This window comes from Squalius cephalus, assembly GCF_949319135.1.
Source record: "Squalius cephalus genome assembly, chromosome: 25".
Lineage (NCBI taxonomy): Eukaryota > Metazoa > Chordata > Actinopteri > Cypriniformes > Leuciscidae > Squalius > Squalius cephalus.
In genome coordinates this window covers 9,756,720-9,780,149 of record NC_137146.1, presented here as the reverse complement: position 1 = coordinate 9,780,149, position 23,430 = coordinate 9,756,720, and the positions used below count along the sequence as shown (strand labels likewise).

At 37.9% G+C, this 23,430-nt stretch overlaps 3 protein-coding genes across 7 annotated transcripts in view; 1 reads left to right on the top strand and 2 right to left on the bottom strand.

Moving 5' to 3' along the window:
- Window positions 1-2,552: 2,552 nt before the first annotated feature.
- Window positions 2,553-8,752, bottom strand: mbtps2 (membrane-bound transcription factor peptidase, site 2). Its single transcript, XM_079863196.1, has 11 exons — window positions 8,522-8,752; window positions 7,645-7,793; window positions 6,956-7,094; window positions 6,725-6,828; window positions 6,136-6,263; window positions 5,878-5,996; window positions 5,622-5,802; window positions 4,974-5,068; window positions 4,474-4,669; window positions 4,314-4,389; window positions 2,553-3,329 (listed from the first exon to the last, which is right to left on the bottom strand). Exons 1-11 carry the CDS (start codon window positions 8,594-8,596, stop codon window positions 3,107-3,109), a joined length of 1,485 nt encoding a protein of 494 aa, XP_079719322.1. The 5' UTR covers window positions 8,597-8,752; the 3' UTR covers window positions 2,553-3,106.
- Window positions 8,753-10,784: 2,032 nt separating this feature from the next.
- On the top strand, window positions 10,785-23,115 carry smpx (small muscle protein X-linked). 4 transcript variants are annotated; one of them, XM_079863788.1, is made up of 5 exons: window positions 10,785-10,858; window positions 16,716-16,780; window positions 19,644-19,730; window positions 20,409-20,543; window positions 21,096-22,879. In XM_079863788.1, the coding sequence occupies exons 2-4, from the start codon at window positions 16,742-16,744 to the stop codon at window positions 20,532-20,534; spliced, it is 252 nt and encodes an 83-aa protein (XP_079719914.1). In that variant the 5' UTR covers window positions 10,785-10,858; window positions 16,716-16,741; the 3' UTR covers window positions 20,535-20,543; window positions 21,096-22,879. The 4 variants fall into 4 exon arrangements, with proteins under 4 accessions (XP_079719914.1, XP_079719913.1, XP_079719915.1 ...); XM_079863787.1 differs by lacking the exon at window positions 10,785-10,858 and adding an exon at window positions 11,476-11,711 and having other exon boundaries at window positions 21,096-23,115; XM_079863789.1 differs by lacking the exon at window positions 10,785-10,858 and adding an exon at window positions 11,581-11,711 and having other exon boundaries at window positions 16,719-16,780.
- Window positions 16,813-23,430, bottom strand: part of cnksr2a (connector enhancer of kinase suppressor of Ras 2a) — a 94,046-nt gene continuing 87,428 nt past the window's right edge. The window contains exon 20 of one of the 2 annotated variants that reach the window (XM_079863774.1): window positions 16,813-19,692. In XM_079863774.1, coding sequence (XP_079719900.1) covers window positions 19,616-19,692 — 77 coding nt within the window. In that variant the 3' untranslated portion in view covers window positions 16,813-19,615. The remainder of the gene's footprint in view (window positions 19,693-23,430) is intronic. The other variant, XM_079863772.1, reaches the window with a different exon arrangement.

Below are 23,430 nucleotides of genomic sequence, written 5' to 3'. Positions count from 1 at the left end.
GTGAAAATTATCGATTTTTCTTTTATGCCAAAAATCATTAGTTTAGTAAGTAAAGATCATGTTCCATGAAGATATTTTGTAAATTTCCTACCGTAAATATATAAAAAAATATTTTTGTGAGTGAATGCAGCACAATCGCGAACATAAATTGACAACTTTAAAGGTGATTCTGAATATTTCGATTTTTTTGCACCCTCAGATTCCAGATTTTCAAATATTTGCGTCTCAGCCAAATATTCTAACAAACCATACATCATCTGAAAGCTGAATAAATAAGCATTCCATTGATGTATAAATCTCAATTTAAAAAAAAAAAAGTACCCTTGTGTTGTGACTGGTTTTGTGGTCCAGCATAGTTCATCCCCCTAAACTAAGAACAGACACACATATAAACAGCCCCAAGGCTCTCTGGGTGACGGTAAGAGGGGAGGAGTCTGGTCTCCCTACGCACAACCACATCCATGTGTAATTATTTTTCACTCTGAAATAGTACAGACATACAGTCCTCCGCCTTCCCATGGGGCACATCCCAAATTTAGTGTCAACACACCCTTCTTTGGAGAAAACCCTAAAAAAAACTCAGAAACACGCACAATGAAAGCTAATTATAGCAGTACAAAGCTAAAAGATGCAACCCTCACAGGAAAACCTTGGATAAACTGATGGACGGATGTGCTCTACACCTCCATCAGGAAACACTTAACAAAATGCAAGCACCTGAGTTATGTCTTAGAGGCAGAAATACTGAATGCTTGTGCATAAAGGACTTTAGGGAAAACTGCAGCTTGACCCATGCACTTCTGTCCCTTTCTCAAAGACTGCTTTTAATATTAGAGTCATCGTTTAACAGAACATAACCTCAAGCCTCTAATTGACCATTTCCATGAACAGATGCATATTCATAACAAATAATAGATAGTTATTAATACATTTCTGACATTAAGCAGATCATGAAGGTTGTCCAAAAACGGGGCCAAGATTCCCATAAAATGGGCCATAAACTATGAGCAATGTGAAAAGTGAAGCATGGAAAAAAACAACAACTCACAGTTATGCAAGTTCAAATACAGTTGAGATGATAAATGGTCAAACTGACCACATAATTGCTATCGTTTTCCCATAGAGCCTTGCAGCAAGGGAAAAGAGACATACTGTAGCCATTAGCTGACTGACAGCCACCAACTTTGAGAGCAATCCACATACTGATGTCCTTGAGAATGAAAACATGAAGACACACACACACAAAGTAGCAGTGTCCATCAGTCCACTCTTCTCTGTGTCACACCTTTCCTGACATCAGATGCACCCAGACATCACAGTTTCACTGCCACAAAATAACTATATCCTCATTTTCTTACAGTCCTGACAACACCACCTCGACTATTACAGATTCCTTTCACCCACAATCCTTCTCTCCATCCCCTTTTTCTCAAGATGTCCTCACATCATTTCCCACCTCATTGGTGGCTCTTGTCAGTCACTGTGGTAAGATGTTTTTAAGATGTAAATGCATTCAGTATTATAGAGATACAGGGCTTGCTTGAAGTTGATAATATCATGGCAAATGATCCAACAACACTTGGATGAAACACTTTTCCCGAGGTCAAAAAAATTCAATACCAGATGGGATAATACTGGCATCTACTGGCAGAAAATATTCTGCAATCATTTATCCAGTCCTATAAAGCTTCCATTTTAATTTTTCATGGATGAATTTTCCTTAGAATAATTCTCCTTCTGGTTAAAAGTATAACATTCTCATTATTAACTGCCATGTGTTTTCAGACGGGAAGAAGGTTCATCAGACTTACCAAATATGTTCAGAGCCGCACTGACCTCTTTGTAAACAAATAAGTCAATGACACAGGAAGGATCATGTAAATTAATTTTATAAACGCATGTACAATGGGTCATGAAGGTGAACAAAGACAACAAATTAAAAAATATATATAAGAAAAAAAGCAGAAAGTACATTAAAAACAAGTAAAATTAGTGCAGTCTGGCTAATTGTTGTTGGGGAAAATATTCACAGTATACAGATCATATACAATATGAACGCTTCCCATGCACATTAGAGCATGTTTAGCAATAGGTTTCTCTTGTCATGTGTATAAGAGAACATTTTCACAGTTCACAGCTGTGGCAGAGCTTATAACTTTGCTTAAAATAAACCATTCAATCGCTGACTAAGCAACTAAAGCTACTCTTTCAAGTTCAATAATACTGCAGTAGTATGTTTATTTGTGCAGTTTCATGCTGTGTCTAGTCATATTTACAAATGTATATTTTTTTCACCCTGTATGCATTTCAATTTAGATCGTTGATGCTATGCTATGCTAGCTAATGGCAACCATCTTGGACTCTATACTGAAACCTAGTGGTGTGGATGAAGCATCACGCAACAGCAATGTTTTCAGTTACTGATACTATCGTATCAGTAATCGTGTCACTACTTATTTTAGGTTACTTATGTGTCTGTAAAATTGCTGAATGTACACTCATTTCATTATCTTATGTTTTTTCCTTCTTCCCAAATTTCCTTATTGGGTCAAAGTCTTTTATTTGGCTTTATTTATGCATGTTTGGGTTGACAGTGCGGGTACAACGTAAAACTACATACTTGGTGTGTCTATATAGGGTGAATTCAGGTTGACTGGGACCTAAAAAAGTGTCCTAATCAACCTGAATTCACCTTACTTCAGGAAGACAGAGAGGCAAAACAGGCAAGTAATGCCCACAAAATCCTCCATGTATTTGCTGATATAGTTTCATTTGTGGGTTTACGTGATATAGTAGACACACTTATGTCAAGGTGTGATAATGCACAGTATTTATCAAAGAGGGCACTATTGGCACTGTCCTTAAGTCACAGTGTAAAAGCATGCAGCTTCAAGATGATTTTTACTGCTTGTTTCTATCGGAGCCATTCAAACCAATCGATTAAGAGTTTTCTCGGGTACAGCAGCACTCTTGCCCCTCTGGTTGCACTCTCAGGGTGGGAAAACCAGCAAAGGTAAAACCACCCAGTCGTTTCCTCCATGAGTTCAAGAAGGGTCTTCGGTAAGCATTTCCCCCAAACAGTTTGACTGGAGGAGATGGCTAAATGTTACCGTGCAGTGACCATCCACAGGCCCAGAGCTACATTGGCCGCTAGAAGCGCACTGCCCCCCAGCAGAAAAAAAAAGCCAATCAGCTCTCGGTTGTTCCTCTCTGGGATCACAGAGCTCAACGTAGCTTCTAGGAATGCTGTGAGCATCCACTGGCCGTCCAGAGCAAAGCAAGGAACAGCGTTTACCACCGCCAGAGCCCCAGACAATGACACCAGGTATCTCAACACACAAGAAGTTAAGTCTATACATACATTTATAAATGAGTCAGCCATTACAGAGTTATTTATCTCAGATTACTAGTGGTGCAACGGATCACAAAACTTACGGTTCGGATGATAAAAAAGAAAAAAAAGAAAATGGGGGGGGGGGGATGTAACTTTGCTTTTCCTTTATTACTTAAAGTTGACTTGAAGTTCCTCGATACCACATCAAAAACTACTAGCCTAACTGATCAAATTCAAACATTATTAGAAACAAGTGAACAGTCAGTAATAAAATAAGAACAAATACACAAATTACAAGCAGAGATGAATGTGTTCAGGTACAGAAATTAATAATTAAGCCTAAATGTAAAATCATTTTTATTTGTTCACTGTAGAAATTAAATATAGTTCCATCTTTGTTAAAGCTGTATTTTGTTGTTTTATTAACATTGATGACAACTGTAGGAATATTAGGCGTCTGCCGTCACTTTAAAACCAAATGCACGGACTGAAAAAGCTGACAGACATCCGGTTTCTATCTCAACTGTTCACTTATGACATAACCGAGAGAAAACTTGCCGAGACGGGTGTGTATGTGTCCGTTCAAGGGCAAGGAAGTGCGTAAGAGGAATCGAATCGTTGTTCGAGCGTTTTCTGAAACCTCTCTCTCTCTGCATGTGCAAGTTTCGAGTGTGTGCAGCTGTGCGCAAACGTTCGTCCACGTTTAAAATTGTTTGAATTTGTAAATTGCCAAGACAAAACACGTCGAAATTATGAACTTCCATTCTATGATGGTTAAATTTAGCAGTTAATCCACGAATCACATGCGTGCCGAACCGTGGAGCCTGGTCCGTATAGATCAACTGTGATCCGTTGCACCCCTACAGATTACAAAATGAACCAGGAACCATAACTGTGATTTATAGACTAAACAAACTCAACAAATGATGAAGTCTTTAAGAGTGATGTAATGTAAATACTGACTGTGTGGAAAGGATACTTGCAGAAAGTTTCCAGCATGACAGGCAGGTCTGGATGAAGAAAGCCCAAACGAGGAACAAAGTTGGTGAGACTCACTAAAAATAAAGAAATGATCGCGTTTATATACAGGAACTTTCGCAAAAACTGAATAGAATAGAATAGAATAGAATACGTCTGACCCGAGTACTGTAGGTGTGAAGGGTAGCCAACGAACAGCATGTCTGTTTGTGGTGGGTGTTTGACCCGGATCAGTCTGGTCTGGTTCTCCAGAGATGGGATTAAACACAAGCTTGGGATGAAGTCCGTTTGACAGTCTGTGTTGGTACGACATGTACGACTCGCTTCAATGGTTTTTCTGACCGGCAGGCAGGCGAACTAGCAGGAGAAAAACAGCAATAGTTTAAAGTGTCAAAAATACCAAGACTGAGATGGCAAGAATTGTTTTCCCCCCTTCCTCTTGTGTCTGTTTTCATTTTCAGATATTATAGCCATGCAAAGCCTTGTTAGCCAACAGCAGGAACATTCATATTCAGTTTTAATAGTCATTATCTGACACTGCAATATAGTTTATTGCTGATATTAATAGGAGCAAACAGAATCTCAATATAAGTTTTATAACAGTTCTAATTTGAATAAAATACCCAAATACTAACTAGGAGCATTTCAGTGTCCATCTTACCAATTTGCTCTCCACGTTATTACTGTAAGAGAAGCAGAGGTCTGTCAGGCTGTTGTTCCCACAGCACTCCATAGTGCCATCGAGGCGTTTGAATGCTGAGTGGAAGAAAAATCACAATGAGCTAACAAATATTTGTAATATTAAACAGCTAATCTTTATTTACACCACCATTTAAAATAGTTTGGGGTCCGTAAGAGTTTTTATGTTTTCGAAAGAAATCTCTTGTGCATTTAAAATAATTCAAATTCAGCAAAACAGAAATATTATGAAACATTATTCCAATTAAAAATAACTTTGTTCTATTTGAGTATATTTGAAAAATGTCATTTATTCCTGTGATGCAAAGCTGAATTTTCAGCATCATTACTCCAGTCTTCAGCGTCACATGATCCAATTGTAATATGCTGATTATTACCAATGTTGAAAACAGTTGTGCAGCTTAATATGTTTGTGGAAATTATGATGCATTTTTTTTTTCAGAATTCATTGATAAACAGAAGGCTCAAATGAACAGCATTATAAATGTCTTTATGGCAATTTTTTATCAATTTAATACATATTTGCTGAATAAAAGCATTCATTTCTTTAAAAAAAAAAATCAGACCCCAAACTTTTGAACGGTAGTGTATATATATGGCAGGTCAGTACCTCTTCCTGCCATCCAGCTGTGCTGCAGTTTGGCAGTGTGAACGCAGTAGCCCGTCTGAGGATTATGGGATAGATGCGGAATGCAGTTGTGCCAGTCCTGCACTCCCCGAACAGTGCAGTCCTCCAGCTGGGTAAGCAGATCTCCTAGAAACAGCCCACGGGGTCCACTGGATGGGGAACCCTGTACAAAAAAACTCATCTCAGACGCTAAGGACACAGCCGAAACATAAAACTTAAAGATGAAAGGTGAGCTGACCTCCACCACCTCAGTGACTAGCGCCCCTGCTCCAGTGTAATACAAGGGGAACAGCAAGATGGGCAGCAGGAGCAGGAAGTTGAGGGCCACAACACACAGCATGAAGTTGTGCCACACACCTACACAAAGACAAAGTGGGAAATGTTATACTTTTATAAAGGTTGCTAGAGGAATAAGAACAAAAAACAAAGTTTTATGAATTGCATATGCAAGGTTTGTGGCATTGTGCTCGCAAAAAGTCATTGTGCCTAGTCTCACCGGCGCAGAATATTCTGAGCTGCTGGACTGGAGAAATGAGGTTCAGGTGTGTGGTGAAGAGGTCCACAAACGCTCCAGGATAAACCACAAACATGAACATGCCAAAACCATTCAACCTCACCTGCTCCCTGAGAAGAACATGCAGAAAGAAACTAAAACAAGCTTCTTTCCAACAGAACACAAAAATAGTTTTTCAGGTATAACCAGCATTAGAATGGCACAAGTCCAGAAACTCACACTTTGCTTAAATTACACAAAAACTTCTGAGAAATGTAATAGTCAAATGGGGTGAGATTTGAGTTTGAGACCCGAAACGTCTGACAATCCTTTACAGTGACTCACTCTCTTTTATTATAAGTATAATACGCAAGTAATCTTCCTAGAAATTGAGACCCTATAAGCAACCAATAGACTTATTGATGCTTATTTTTCCTCCATTAGGGCACCTTTTCATCTTAAAGCTGCTGTGTAATAAACGAAATTGCATAAAGCTTTAAAAGTTCTTAAGTTTAAATTCTTATCCTGGCTAAATGTGGGATACGTAAGTGTTAAAATGTTCGATGCTGCACCTTTAAGAGGATCTGTTTACCTCAGTGCTGCCACCCCATGGCCAAACTCATGTATGACTCCACTGACCAAGATAGCGATGAAAAAATAGGCCAGTTGACTGACAGGAAGGTTCACGCCAGGCACCTGATAATACAACAAAAGACATGACCGGAATGATGAGGCTGAGCACAGACGGTTCACCCTGTCATCACTGCTCAAAGAAATGCACCAACATCGCATTCTAATTCCTAAAGACCTCTTCTGCACTCACCACCACTTGCAAGATCTGTTCGTGGGACCCCTCCGGCGTCTCTGCCAACATCTGACTCAAAGTCTGCAGCAACGTTTGGCTCAGGAGAACCACAGATCCAAACATCGCCAGAACCCCAAACACCATACCAGCACTGAACCTGAAACAGATGTGCAATACATACATATATATACATATACATACATATATATATATATACACACAAGTTGAAATAAGATTCTAAATTCTGGATTTTAAATTCTTTCTCTATGATGATAGAGCAACAAAAGGAGAGTGATTGTGGATATGTTGGTGTGGGTGTGTGTGTGTGTGTGTGTGTGTGGGGGGGGTACCCATAATGCCTTGCTGTAACCACTGCTCTCATCATAAGCAGCTTAAGATTTTTTTAATAACTAAAGCTGTAAGTCCTCAAAAAATTTAAATAAATATCATCAAAGTGGATTTAATGCGTCAACAGCCACACCATTGGAAACCAAAACAGAGCAAGATGTCTTAAAGTACATATGATGTTATTAGATCAGAAAATGTAAATGACATGATCCACGTTTCTTCCATTCAGAATCACAGAAACACAATACTGACAGCTTTGTATAATACAGCAATAAAGGTTAAAGAGCTCAGGATAAGCATCACTGTCATCTAAACATGCAAAATAACTGATTTGAGGACGGTAATGCCAAAACTCATACCAGATGTACAGAAAGCGAGGGTTGAGATGAGCACATCTGGCAAACAGACGGTTGAAGATGCTTGTGTGCCATTTGATATGGAAGGGGGAGAGAGTGAATCCGTTCTTGGATAACCACGATTCATAGCGGCTCTTCACTGAGCTGGACGACTGAAGGTGAAACAGAGAAAAAAAGATGGTTAGTTAGGATGGGATAGGGTTTTAAAATCATCCCCCTTATAAAGATGTTTAAAAAAGGTAGTACAATAGTTTATGCCAAAAGGAATACAGAAGTTGCAACATTTATTGTTGCTACTGTACAATAATATGAGATCTCATTTAAAACATACAAAGTTATGTCTGCCATTTTATACTTAAAATATTGCATTAGTGAGAGTAACTACTACTACATATCCTTAAGAAAATTAGGTACAGTTATGCTATCTTAAAGTAATAAATCAGATGATGATACAATGGTACTTTGAGATGTACAATGTAACTAAAATTATACTGGTATTTTATATGCTACTTCAAGGTAAACCATGGGGGCACGGTCCAATCCAATGCCTAAAAAACATGACATGTCAAAACATGCCAGTATCGTGCTACAATGTCCAATATGTTTAACTTTTTTTGTAGATGTAACGTTACGTAAATACAATGGTACATAAATATTGCAATAATCCTTTACCTTGCTATTGCTGCCATAACACACCAATATACCATTGTACTTCTTTACATTGGTAAAGAAGCCGCTCTTATCATCTAATGTTCTTGACAAATTAATAACATTCGCATTACAAAGGGTCAATTATGATCGATCCCATTGTTTAAGCAGGGGATGGGGAATTTACTCTCTTTCGTTAGCTCAAGTTAAAGAGTGAGTGAGATCCGCCTACCCGCAGCAGCGTGTCCGCCAGATACACGGTACACCAGCCGCCCATCACACACACCACCACCGCTATGGGAATCATGGCACACCGGGCTGCATGCGTCTCAAGAACGTCCAATTCCAGAGACAACCGATCGTAAAATTCCGACTGTCAAGCACACATGCACGGAGAACAAAACACCAGTGGAACACGTCGCTTCCGCGTTTGCGTGCATTACGCAGGATTACTAATCGAGTCAGACTGTTTACTTTTGTCAGAGCATATAAGTGGCTCACAGTCACAGAGCAATCGAGCGCGATGGGAATTTCGAAAGAATCGGTTCTTTCAAACAGACTGTTTAAAATGATTCAGTGATGCTTTTACTTAATCGCGTTTTTAGGTTTCATCAATAAGGATCCTATTGTATTTTTTTGTGATTCAGGTCATAAAACAAAGTCATTTAAATAGGTCTAATAACAATGTTAATGTAGCCTACATTTAGCTACGTAAAAAAATAATATAGGCTACCAAAATCCGAGTGTGTTGATAAATCTGCCTAAACACATTTCCAGTATGGTTTTATTTGTTCGACTATTAAAGGAGAAGTTCACTTTTAAAATGAAAATTCTGTCATCATATACTCACCCTCATGTTGTTTCAAAGCTGTATGAATTTCTTTCTTCTGCTGAACAGAAAGGAAGATATTTAGAAGAATATCAATAACCAGACAGTTTTTGGGTCCCAATGACTTCCATAGTATATTTTTTTCCTACTATGGAAGTCATTGGGACCCAAAAACTGTCTGGTTACTGATAATCTTCTAAATATCTTCCTTTCTGTTCAGCATAAGAAAGAAATTCATACTTTGAAACAACATGAGGGTGAGTATATGATGACAGAATTTTCATTTTAAAAGTGAACTTCTCCTTTAAGCTCAAAGTACAGGCTACTTAAGTTGTACATCAGTCTAATTTTCATAAACGTAACTTTTTATCCCTTCTTCAGTCAAAATTTCATAACTTCAAATTGCAAATGCAAGTATATCAGCACTCATAGGTTCTCAACATTACCAATACATGTCTTGTTTCAATTAATGCGTCGGTGAGTTTGATGCATTGAGAGTCGATATGATTTGGTCCTATTATTGAACAAATTGTTTAGTCCTATTCGTGGATGTATTCTGACTCCTCAGTCTCCAGTATGTTTAGGGTGGGCTTTGAAGATGGGACAGGTAGTAGGCTAGCCCCAAAAAGGAAAGCAAGAATTTTGTGAACTGCTTCAACTAATTCATTTGAAAGATCCAACACAAAACCCGACTCGTTTAGGCATCAGGCATCACTACTTCACAATGCAGCTTAAAACTACATGTGCTTTTTTATTTGCATTTGCTGAAGCATGAGATCACATCTCATTTGCACCATAGACATATCTGTGAACTACACTTTAGTTTCCAGCTGAACAAACATGCTTTTCACTTTTCTAATTTGGCCTTTCTCTGTGTGTATGTGTGTGTGTTGTACTCACAAGACCTGCCATGTGCAATTTAATAAAGATGTATCAGGCATTACTGTTGACCTATAAGCAAATTATGCCAGTCAACAAACGAGATGGTCAAATTTTCTCTAAAAGTCACTGTTATTGTAGGCTATAGTGTACTGTAAAGAAAAACTGCAGTGGCTTTGAATGTAAAGCACATGGGTACAAATGAGAGGTCCAAAAGTGTTGAAGTCCCTGCAAACTTTTCCATCCAGGAACCAAGCCTTTGAGTGGGAGTGATCTTGTCTGCCCCTCAGGCTCCTAAAGGTTTTATGAAATTATTTATTATCTGAGATGGTGTTCTAGATAGACAGCAATTATGGCAGCCTTTTATGCTTACATTAGAGAGGAGGCCGCTGGCTTCATAATGCCATGTGCCCACAAGGACGGATTAATGCAAAATAGACAACAGACACTGAAAGGACAGTCTCGTGCTGCTAATTATAATATGACACGCAACTTTAATGACCTGTTAATGAACTTCAGCAATATTTGTATTGTTCAACCATGCATTTAGCTACTTTCAAGTGGGATCTTTGCATTGTTACATGCACATTAAAAAAGATTCCAAAAGGCTCAAGAAATGATTGTCCGTTTAACCATATTGATAATTATTTTATTATGTTTGACCTACGGTATACTGACTGGCAGGATTAGAAGGAAGTGTGTGATGCCAGGTGTAGGGAGGAGAATTCAGGTAACGATTTGCATAGCTCTGCTGTCTGTAGAGGACACCTTTCCCATCAGCTGTGGCTCCAGTAGAGCTTTATACACAGCACTGAAGGAACTGGGTGAGCAGGATCACACGCCAAGTCTGAGTGGCACCAGGTAAGGGCAGAAGATGTTTTTATAGTCTAATATTCTCCGTTTTATGTTTGTGGTTTGATATTTACCCTTGCAAATGTTTTGTTTAGTACAGTATACACATTTATCGCAATAATGCGCTTTTATCTCATGTGGCTTGTGCATGCAAAGTATACTGTACATTTTACCAGTGCGCTCAAAGTGAAAGTGACATGTGAAGGCCAAGTAACCCATAATCGATATTTGTCCTCTACATTTAACCCATCCAAGTTAGGAGCAGTGAGTAGTGAACACACACACATTGCAAACACATACTCGGAGCAGTGGGCAGCCATTTTTGTTGTGGCACCCGGAGAGCGATTGGGGGTTAGGTGTCTTGCTCAAGTGCCCTTGAGTCATTTCCTGCAGGTATTGGGAATCGAACCCACAATCTTCAGGTTACCAGTCTGACTCTTTAACCATTAGGCCACTGCTGCTCCCAAACCCATGACTTTGGTGTTGCTAGTACCAAGTTTAAGAAAAATACATTTTCCAGGGAAATTATGTGCGGCTTCCATCGTTTGTTTATACCTGTCCGGTTGTGGGTTAAAATCAGCCTAGATTAAGATCTGAAACTCCTCTAAACTGGAAGCGCTGCTACCACTGGGAATGGGTCGTCATGTCAAACCACGGGCCAATCAGACGTCTCCCTGGGCTCTGCGTGCTGGAGCCTAAATTAGGTCATGATCTTAATAAGTATTGTCGCACAGTGATTCTCTGACTGCGTAGAAGAGTACAGAAGAGGACCTCGCAGAGAACAGGCAGGGCTTTTGACTGGGCATCATATCAGAACAGAAAGCAGTGAGGAGGTGTGGACCTCACGCTGGCAGCTGAACAGGTAAGGGCACAGTGGGGTCATGATGTCAGGGTCCTGTGTCGTGCAAAGCCAAAGTGTACTCATCTATCACCGTTCACTCTTTCTTTCTTCCATCTTCATTATCTGCTATATAGTACTGCAGCTTTAAGTTGTACATTCTCTCTTATGTTCAGGCATATCGAGGACATTTTGATCTAGGTTATGGTCTCCTAAATATACCCTAGTACACATTACACATGCAAATGTAACAAGCAGTGGCAATTTTTTATTCTGTGTTCTGGTGTGCATATACATTGGGGTTTGAAAAGCCTGAGATGACTAGGCAAGTTTATTTATTTATATATTTAATATAAAATAAATAATATGATATATATATATATATATATATATACTATCAATGTTGTTTATTTTTTATATATATTATCATAGGCTATATACCTATTCATGTATTTATTAATAATATAAATAAGCATATATTATATAAATAAACAATATAAATTAATATTAATGTTATATACTTAATATTAGATGGGTGGATAATTAACCTTAAGTTTATGTTTAAAATATTGTTATTAATAATATATTAATGTTATATATTATGTCATTTATTTTAGGCTAGTTTATTTTATTTGTTTACTTGTGTGTGTGTGTGTGTCTGTGTGTGTGTGTGTGTGTGTACTGTATGTATGTATGTATGTATGTATATATATATATATATATATATATATACAGTATACACACACACAGAGACAGACACACACACACACACAAAATATATACAATGTTTTTTCAATGGCAAGTTTAATTATTTCTAATAAATTATTTTTTTCCAGCATAATTTGAAAAAGATGCAATCAGCAAATTATGTTTCAATGGAAGCAAAAACATCTGATTGTCTCTGTATGATGGAGTCACATGACCAATGTCACTAATGTAGCCTACTTGATGGCAGAAATAGTGCATAACATTTCTTATTAATATTCTTTTCCAAAACTTTATAACCATGTTTAAATATATTTTAAATCCCAGATTCTCACAGTTCTCGGACTTTAGGACCACACTGTGTGTGTATAGTGACAGGACTGTGAATGGGGCTTTTGATGGGGCACATGTGACAGCGAACAGTCAGGGTGGACAGAAAGCAGGTCCCCTCTGTGTATCACACTACTATTTATAGTGTGAACAAATCCCAGATATGAACGGAATCCCCTGCTCCTCTACAGCCTGGAGTGAGGGAAAGAGAGACAGAGGTGTTGAACAGAACCAGAACCGTGGACCACAGAAGTCAAGACTGCTTTAGTCTGAAAAGAGAGACAGGAGAGAGAGAGAGAGAGAGAAAGATAGATCGGCATTTGTCCTGTCTGTCTCACAACAGGGAACAGTGGTTTACTGTTACGGCAGCAGGTATGCAACTTTTTTTGAGGGCAGAGGGAAGATGTGTGTGTTCATGTGTTAAACTATAACGGTACTAAAGGTCACAATGAATATAGGGGATGGGCTTACTTTAGGTAAATTATGCAATATAGTGATATGATGATATAATGAGACCAATAACATTTGTTTAAATCAAAACAACTTGGACTTCTAGCTTTTGGAGGACTTCTGGATTTCTTCTATCTTTCTCTAAAAGTAGCCTACTCTCACTTTTCTTACTAATTACATAAGGATGCATATATTTTTTGTTTGTGGGGACTTGTTTCTGAAATATGATTAAGTCTGTGATAATGACTCAGGCCTCTGGCAGGATTCGGCCTTTGTGACACACTATGGAACAACAGGCAGGTTTAACTGTAAACTGTAACTGCCTTTACATAAGCATTAGCATTCTTTGATGATATGCATGTAAATTATACTTTTTTTCTGTCTATCTTGTGGTTTTCCTGCAGTAGACATCTCATCTAAGCATAGGGCTGTGATGACGTTTGATGATTTCCATAATAAACAGTGTTATTCCGAATGTTAAATTCAATTTATCTGTTGAAAAAACAGCTCAACACCAGAGTTGGACATCGACCTCAGGTGCCGCAGTGTCAAATACACATTTCGTTTTGAAAAATACAAGATGGAGATCATTTTTGTCAGACAGGTTGGAAAGGTCTAGAACTTCTGGGAGGTTTCCAGCAATGCAAATAAATTGTGCCTGTGAGGCATTGTGGGAGTTTTTGGAAATGCATTATTCAGTGTGAGATTCCGGTATCTGGTGGGCTGGTTTGTGATCCTGTAGGAGGTTAAATTGATCTAGGATCCAAATCTAGGAACCAAAAATAAAAATGTAGAACCTTCTGTTCTAGTCTTAGTCTTTGCTAAAGGTGGTTTGATCCAAGTTTTATGCTGTAATTAGATGTTTTTTTGATATTGACAGTATCTTTAATTTGATTTTTGTTTGCTATTTTGAACACTGAGGAGTTTAAAGACACAGTTCACCCAAAAATGGAAACTCTGTCATCATTTACTCCCCCTCAAGTTGTTCCAAACCTGTATGAATTTCTTCCTTCTGCTGAACACAAAAGAAGATATTTTGAAGAATATGGGCAACCAAACAGTTGATGGGCCCTATTGACTTCCATTGCATGGGAAACAATTACTATGGAAGTCAATGATGCCCATCAACTGTTTGGTTACCCATATTCTTCAAAATATCTTCTTTTGTGTTCAGCAGAACAAAAGAAACTCATACAAGTTTGGAACAACATTAGTGTGAGTAAATGATGTCAGATTTTTTTTATTTTTGGGTGAAGTATCCCTTTAAGGAGGGTATTTTGGAGCAGTGTCAGACAGCTGGCGTAGTACTTGCTGCTCTTTAAAAGGTAAATTTAGCTCAACGCTGACTACTTAAAGTCCTAATGCACCGCTGTTGATGTGCAAACAACACGGTTGCTAAGGTTGTGAACCTCTCTGTGAGCCCCAACCGACTTGATTTGGTTGAGCTGCCCCAATAAGATCCATGTTAAGTTAGAGAAGGAGGGAGACGTTGAAAGATTTGATATACTATTGCGAATGCATTATGATAGTTCACTGGAGGATTCCTCTTACATGCCAGGTGTTTTCAGCGGGACGTTCCATCAGCAGAATAACCGAGCAAATTATGGGCAGAGAGCTCCCCGCAAGCACATAATCAAAGCTCATCTGCCTACAGCTGTGTTCATTAGGTCACTGGATGATTTTACATATTTCTGAACAGCTTCCTTTCGGAAACACCAAATTAGAGTGATTCAACCTTCATTCTGCTCTGTTTGAAATGATGGTGAAATGTGTTTGTTTCCGTTGCCTAGTATGTAAATGTAATCTCTTCAAATTTCTAGAGAGTTACCCATGGGTCATTCGTAGGCCTTTTCATTGCCTTGCATCATTATTATGTTAATCAGTATAGAATTATAATAATAATGCACATCATTGTTTATGAAAATATTTTTTTATTTTCTACATCCTAAGGATGTTAGGCATTTGATACTGGCTGATACTGAAACTGACTGATATACTGTCTGAATCAATATATTGTCCAAGAAAATGATAAATATTCATTGATAGGCTATTTGTTAACCACTAATCTGAATATCATGTCCCCCCTATGGTGGTTCATCAATGACCCTTGATTCTTTTGAAGCTGAGGTGGACAGATCTTTTTCTTTCTTTCTTTTTTTCTTGTTGAAAATTTAGCAGTAACCTTTTAAAGTAAAATATAGCCTGACATTTTCATGTGCTTTTTTTGTGAAAACAAAGGAAAGATCTGACAGCAACGAGATCAACTGAAACTTTTGCTTAAACTTTTTTTTCTTTTCTTCAGAAAAAGCCGGTAACCTCATGTTTTTGAAAGAGTTCTCAACATTGTAATAAACTATGCTCAAATATGCCAAAATATGAAAGTCTGATATGCAATTAAAGGAGAACATGAGGTGGAGAACATATAAAAAACAACTTTTTTAACTTAATAAAACTGTCTAGAAATCATTTGGATGGTTAAACAACCTATTCTGGTGATATTGGTGACTTTCCCCGCTCCCCCCAGCGTTCCCAGGCGGAAAACCAACCTTGCAACTTGGGGACTGCCGTCCCGGTAAGACAGAAATTGGAAGTCTCGTGAGAAGCGAGAACGAGAATGAGCGCGAGCGCGAAACACGAATTGCTTTACGGCAATTCGACATAAACACACACGCATGTATGATGTATTACCAGATTACCCACCTCGGTAGACTTAGCTCCACACGATACAGTTGGCTTGCTCCGATCATAACAAACGCACATGAGCAGCGGTAGAGAGGGGGAGGAGGCCGCCGCAATTGAGTTTTTTACGACCGTATTGTGAAATATACGCCCCCCCACAGCTGTAGGTGGAGCTCGTGGGGAAAACATGCGACAACAAAAGGTAAAATCAGCGAAGAAGTGACTAGAGTTCGCTAGAGTTGCCGAGTTCTCCTTTAAGGCCCGGTTTCACAGACAGGGTTTAGATTAAGCCAGGATTAGGCCTTAGCTAAATTAGGACATTTTAGTAGCTTTTATAAACATTCCTTAGAAAAAAAACATTACTGGTGTGCATCTTGAGACAAAACAATGGCACTGACATATTTTAAGATAAGTATGTCAGTGCAAGTTGCTTTCAGTTAAAACAGCTCAAACATACATTATAGTCCGGGACAAGTCTGTAAAACTGGACCAAATGAGCAGCCACTGAGCAATACACCTCAAATGTCCATCCAAAATTCATGCTGAACTATGGCGTTATGCATATATTAATTTACAACATCAGTACATATTCCACCTCATGTTCCATATCCAGTATACCGTGTGTGTAGGTGTGTGTTATCCCAGCCCTGTTCTCTCCATGTTAACATAAATGATTCAGGGGTAAGAGCTGCTACCTGCTCCTCACTGCAGGAGTCACTAAGCAACTGAAAGACTATCCACGGGCACCTGAGAGCCGCAGGGGGGCTTTACTTTTCCCCGGACAAAATACATGTATTCAAACCCACAGCAGGCCAGTCTATCTATCTGATCAATGCATTCAGTCTATTCCTGTCTTTTTTACAGCAGAAACGCGGACACAACTGCACAGAATGTCTAAACAGCCGTCGACCAATGTCAAAGCCCTGCAGGTGAGTAAATGGTGTGTGTTTTTTTTGTTTGCACATAATTTAAGAGTTAGTGAGCTTTTGTGTTGATTTTAGTGGCACAAAATGGAGCTTTTCTTTGCTCAAAAACACTCAAACATGTCAACCCAACAGATTTTAATCTGAAAAGCCGGTCTCTTATCTTGAACACTGAGTTATAACTGTAAAAACACATTTCAATGTACAATGCATTACAGTGCACACAAGGCCATTGACAAGTAAATGAAATGCATTACTGCATGTTGTTGATGTGCGTCCAGCTTTTTGTCTTGGTAGGAAACCTTTCTTATCCAAACAGAAACAATTTATATAAAAATAGACTTGTACACTTTAACTGAAATCCTTATAGCCTTTTCACTTTTGATACAGTTGATGGAAAAAAAAATATGCGAACCCTGTGAATTTACATTTCTGCAGTGGTTAAAATGTGATATGATCTTCAACAAAGTCTGCTTAAACAAACAACAAAAAAGATATCTTGTCATGTCTTCACACTGTGAAAACAATGAAAAAAGTATGTGATATCTAGTTATACTGTACATCCTTAGGAGGCAGCATAAACCTTCATCAAACGTTCTTTTGTGTTCAATAAATATGTAAGAATGTGTTTGTAATTTAAGCAGACTGTTTGTCTATTGATGTGACAGTTGATGCGATCAGATCACGTTATGACCAATTTATGCAGAAATCCAGTGTTCACACACACACACACACACACACACACACACACACACGTATATGTCTGGCTAGGAGCGATAACGTAGACACTCTCATAACAGTTCACCACAGTGTAGAGACAATTTTTACAGACACTGAACACTTCAGCCAAAAATAGACACCTTTATCTTTCCATAAAAACTCTCCATATAAACACAAATCCATACAAAGCCCAAAAATACACAAGATTCAGGATACAGGATACATTAGAGAACACAGACAGAAGGAAGAGAGGTCATGCATGCAGAGACAGGAACACATGGTCACTACTGTACAGCCTAAAACAGCCAATATGTAGAGTAGAGTAGAGCAAATGCAAGGGTTTGATGTACTGGACCATGAAATGCATGCAAAACTGGAGTGAAGTCTACTCTTTAGGGGCGTTCGCGATTGGTTGAGGGATCTCACATGCTCTAATCGAAACACGAAATGCAATGTAAATTGAACCTTGAGTGTTTGACCTTGTGTGACTACACTCTTAGAAGAAAAGGTTATTTTTAGTGGTTCCCATCATGGGATCTTTTTATGGATTTAGTTTTAATAAATTCATTTTGTTTTTAATAAAATTTTAGGGATTAAAAAGTGCACTTGAAAATTAAACATAAAAGTATTATGCAACCTTTTTAGCATAAAGCGTTCTTTAAAGGGATAGTTCACCCAAAAATGAAAATTCTGTCAGTAATTACTCACCCTCATGTTGTTCCAACCCCGTAAGACCTTCGTTCATCTTCGGAACACAAATTAAGATATTTTTGATTAAATCTGAGAGTTGTCTAACTCCTCCATAGGCTTATAAGGGTCTGAAACCTGCTGGCCCAGAAAATGTATTAAAGACATCGTTAATATAGTGAACGTAGTGTTTAAGCGTAGCGCATCTGTGTTGCGCGTCACCACGTAGGCTCACTATTGGCCGACGCTGGTCATGTGTGATACGTGGTGACGTACAACACAGACGCGCTACGCTTAAACACTACGTGAAAAGACCCGAGGCCCAGAGAGAAGGAAAGGAAAAGTGGAATAAAGTCGTTATTTTTGTTTGTTTTTGCGCACAAAAAGTATTCTCGTCACTTTATAAACTTAAGATCGAGCCACTGGAGTCACTTGGACTATATTAACGATGTCTTTAATACATTTTCTGGGCCAGCAAGTTTCAGTCCCTTATAAGCCTATGGAGGAGTTAGACAACTCTCAGATTTAATCAAAAATATCTTAATTTGTGTTCCGAAGATGAACGAAGGTCTTACGGGGTTGGAACAACATGAGGGTGAGTAATTACTGACAGAATTTTCATTTTTGGGTGAACTATCCCTTTAAGTCAAGAATCCTAGGGTTCTATATAGAGTGTTCTAAGAGTGTATATGGAAATTGAAGAACCCCAAGAGCCAATTTTGCATTGTGACATTATTTTTTATTATAATAATTAAACGTTTCCCCTTTAAATTCTCACTACCATAGTGCAAATAAAAACGTATTTCCCTAATGTGAAAATATATTAATTTTAAATTATATTTATATTAATATAAAATTAAGAATGACAGTTGGATAATGATAATAAGTATTTTGGGGGAAATGTGTTTAATTGTCATGAAAATAATGCTATTTATGCAAAATTTAATTTCTTATGTGACCTGGTTTCCGTGAGATTCACCCACAAATAATGGAATGGCTGAGACAAACATGCTAAAAAGTATATATGAGAAGAAATGTGGCAAGAATCCTGATCCTTTCAGGGTTTCTTCCTAGTGTAAATTTGTAAACACATTTGGAATTTCGTTTTCATGCTGCGTTTAGACGCATTTAATAAAGACCAGACAAAAAAAAAAAAAAAAAAGACAGGCTGTCTGCTTCGGGCTTCAGCGAACAGAGAGATGTCTGTCATCTCACTGTTTTATCTGTTGCCAGCAGCTCATTTCCATACAGGCACTTTGCTCTTTATGAAATACAAACTCCAGCAGGAAGACACGTCCAGCAGGTTTTGTGGAAAGGTTTGGTTTCGACAACTACACAATATTACATGAGCTTAAATGACTTTGGTATTGTGGTGCGGTTACAGGAGTAAATGAGCAGTGTCCCTGTGAGGGGATAGCAGCGATGGTAACTGTCTCAATGCATTTTCTTGTCTGTCTCAAAGGCCAACCTTAATATTCCAATGGGGGCTCTGCGTCCTGGGGCGGGACATCCTGTGAAGAGGAGAGAAGATACAGTAGACACAGAGGAGGTCAGATTCTGCTGGAAACAAGCACACATGCAAACACTTACACAATTAAGTAAATTAGACTTTGCCTACAGTAAAGAGAAAGAAAACAAAAGAACGAACAAACAAAAGAAAAAAACATATTTTTGCCCCATTTACATTTATTATGAAAAATAAGCATACTTCTCTCTGCTCTGTATTATATAAATACATAAAATGTATTAAGGATATATTATTTAAAAAGCATTTATTAGTACTTCATGATAGTATTTACGTTGATGAGAAGCATCATTAGCAAAAATAATAATAATAATAATAATTATATATATATATTATTACATATATACAATTACTAATAAACTATTTAAATGTTTATTTGATAGAATATGTCTATATGGGTAAATATGCATATATATGGTTGTATTTATACATTAGATTGCAAAATATACATTATATTTTTAAAATATATCATTATATTATATCATACATTATGGTAGTATGTTAATTAATTACAAGAAAAAAAAAAAGAATTACAAAAAAAATATCTGAAAACATAGTCTAATGACTAATGAAAGAATATTACTATCACCTTTTGGTCCTAAAATAGTATTTTTATTTTGGGGGTCAAATATGACAAACTCATTCTTGAGAGATTTTGTGAGGGCCACTCAGTAATATCTCCCACAACTGTTGGTTTCATAGCCATCCCCAGTCACTCCAGAGGAGAAAAAGCCCCTGCCTGGTGCCGTGAAACTACCGGGCCCCGCCGTGAACCTCTCCGAGATCCAGAATGTAAAAAGTGAACTCAAATGGGTCACCAAAGACTAAACAACACAGGTAAATCTGACAGTCAAATATACACACTCACACCCATTTTCCCCGTCTACCATTTTTGGTTATTCAAACATTGTAACATTGTTGGTTCTTTTCAATCTTATGCGTGCACACTGCCACACACACACACACACACACACACACACACATAAAGAAGCAAGAACACAAGAGCAATCGGCTTTCTAAACACGCCACACTGAAATCATTCAGAAAGGCCCCATGCTGTTCACACAAATGACCACATGGTGTCAGTAGCTGTAAAAGCAGTTTGCACGTGTGTTAGCATGCATGCTGGAGTGTGTGAGTAGCTGTTTTTGAGTGTGTGAGGGTATGATGGTGAATCAGGCTCTATTAATACTCCACAGATCAGTGGGGCAGTGAAAGTCAGTCTGTTGTGCAGTCCCAGCATGCCTCACAAGACCTTCCTATTATAGAGCAAAACATGCACTATATGTGTGACAGAATTAAAAATACATTTTGCCAAGCAAACAACCTTGAGATTATACCATGTTTTTATTGCTTGTAAACCTATATAACCAATTCTCATTTTAACAGGTGACTCCACCCCCATTTTATCCAAGGCTTTGGTTACGGTCTCCATCCAATCAGATTCATGTATTTAACACAAAATCGATCGCAAAGGAATCATTGGCAAGCCTTAATGATGACACTACCAACTGACCTGAGAATGAAGAAAGGGGGTGGATTCTATCGAAGCAAAGACTGATGGGAATTGAGCAATTCAAAGCTCTGAACCATGGTTTTGTCTGTCAAAAAATAGGTCATCACTGTTTAAACCACCCAGCATCGTATTCTGTATTTTGCGTTTAAAAATGTTTTGTGTGCTTAACTTAAAGGGATAGTTTACCCAAAATGAAAATTCTGTCATTTACTCACCCTCATGAGTGAACTATCCCTTTAAGTTTGATTTTATAGTAGTTCTGTATTCTCCTACTACCATCAATGAGTCATAAAACAGAATATATGACTGAAGGCTGATTGATTCATCTTAAAATTCCTCCATTCTTCAGCCAGATTCTGTCTAAACTTGTTAAAATATGACACCATAAAATCAATGTTCTTGATGCATTTCACATCTAGAGTGATTATTATGCAAATAATTGCGTAAAATTGTATTAATTAATCAGAAAACCATGCATTTCATTTGATTAATTTTCCAACGATTGACAGCCCTACTTAAAATGGCCAAGCTGCAGGCTTGTTTTCGCTCCCTACTTTTTCTTTATCTATGGCTTTGTTCTTGTGTGTTGCAGTACATGAGTAGGCTGTTGCATAATAAAACATGATTTCACGTTCTCTCCAAGAGCAAACCCGTAGGAGGAAGCCAACACTTGTTATCCTTGAACAAATAGAACTGGATTTCAAATGCTGCACTATCAGTTTGCTATGTACATAAACCGAGATCAGTTTAACAGTGCAAAGATGCTCATCTTCTCACTTGTAAATCGCATCACGTGTGTCTGTTCTGTTCTGTGATCTACAGTGATCTGCAATCTGTAGTTTACTAGCAGCAGGTGTCATGACCTTTGGGTGAAAGTGTCCTTATTAAAGTATGTATCGCTCCTTAGATCAGAGTAAGTTGCATTAGGAGCTATTAGTCAAAAGCTGGGAAATGTACAATGCAGATTAATTGTGTCTACATATGTATTTCTTTCATTTGTAAGGCTCTATTTTCTGTAAGTTTGCTTTGAAACAATGTGTATTGTGAAAAGCACCATACAAATACAAATGTCTGACTGGATTAAAGACAAAGTTTTGTGAAATTAATTGGATTGCGAAGTGAAAGACAAACAACCAACAAGTATTCAGCGTACATGGAAATACATTCAAGCCTTTTGAAAAAGCTTCCCAGGATGCACCTCATCTAGATTAAGGGTGGCGACTTTGAAGAATCTTTATTTAGCATAATTTGCACATTTTAATTTGTAGTTTCATAGTTTTGAAGACTTGCTTTTATTCTAAAATGGCACATAAAATGGAAAATAGTAGTAGTAAATAACGGCATGTCCAACATTTGACTGGTTATCTATTTGGAAAAAACCTAGGAGAGCAAAGTAATGGCCACAAACACTACAAAAGACAATGAGTACAATGGTGGAACAGGACCTATCAATCATGTGGATATGGAATGGAATATTTCAGGATTAAGCATCTGGCAGAGGTGCCTGGAACACAGAGAGAGTGATCAGCTGTCCAACTAATCAACTAAGCCTTCATAATGCCCTCATTACCCATAATGCAATGCGAAGAGAGAGCGAGTCTGTAGTTCTAAAACTTCTCACCGCAAAATAAAACGTTTGTTAATTAAAAGGATTTTCTTACCTAAAGCTTTATGCTCACCAGTTATTATTAAAATAGTTCACCATGACCACCAGAGCCAAACAAAATCCCTAACAGGAAGAACAGATAGTTATATTTAGAAAGCCACTCAGGTCTACAGCCACTCATTTCTTGACTGAAGGGTCACCAGAGAACACAAACACACTCACAAAGTGCCTAGACACATAAATCATCTGTATATGCAATTAAATGCACCAATAAACCCATCTGGTGTAAAACAGTTTATCATAAATTGTATTTATAGATTTTGCAGTGGTGGAAGAGAGTATGATCCTGCAAAAGACCTTAAAGCATGCAATGAAGTGGAGTCTGGTTTTGTTGACGAAATAGAAAAAGTGCGGCATAGTTAATGCATCTAATTTAAACCATGGCAGTTGTTTGGTGCATTTAAATATATATCTGCTGATGCAGAGTGTAAAGACATGCCAAGGTCCCTAAAAGGCCAATTATTCATTTAAAGCGAGAATCCGAAGGGGTTGTATATGCACAGGATTTGGCAGAACAAACAGTGTCTACAAAATCACTTCGT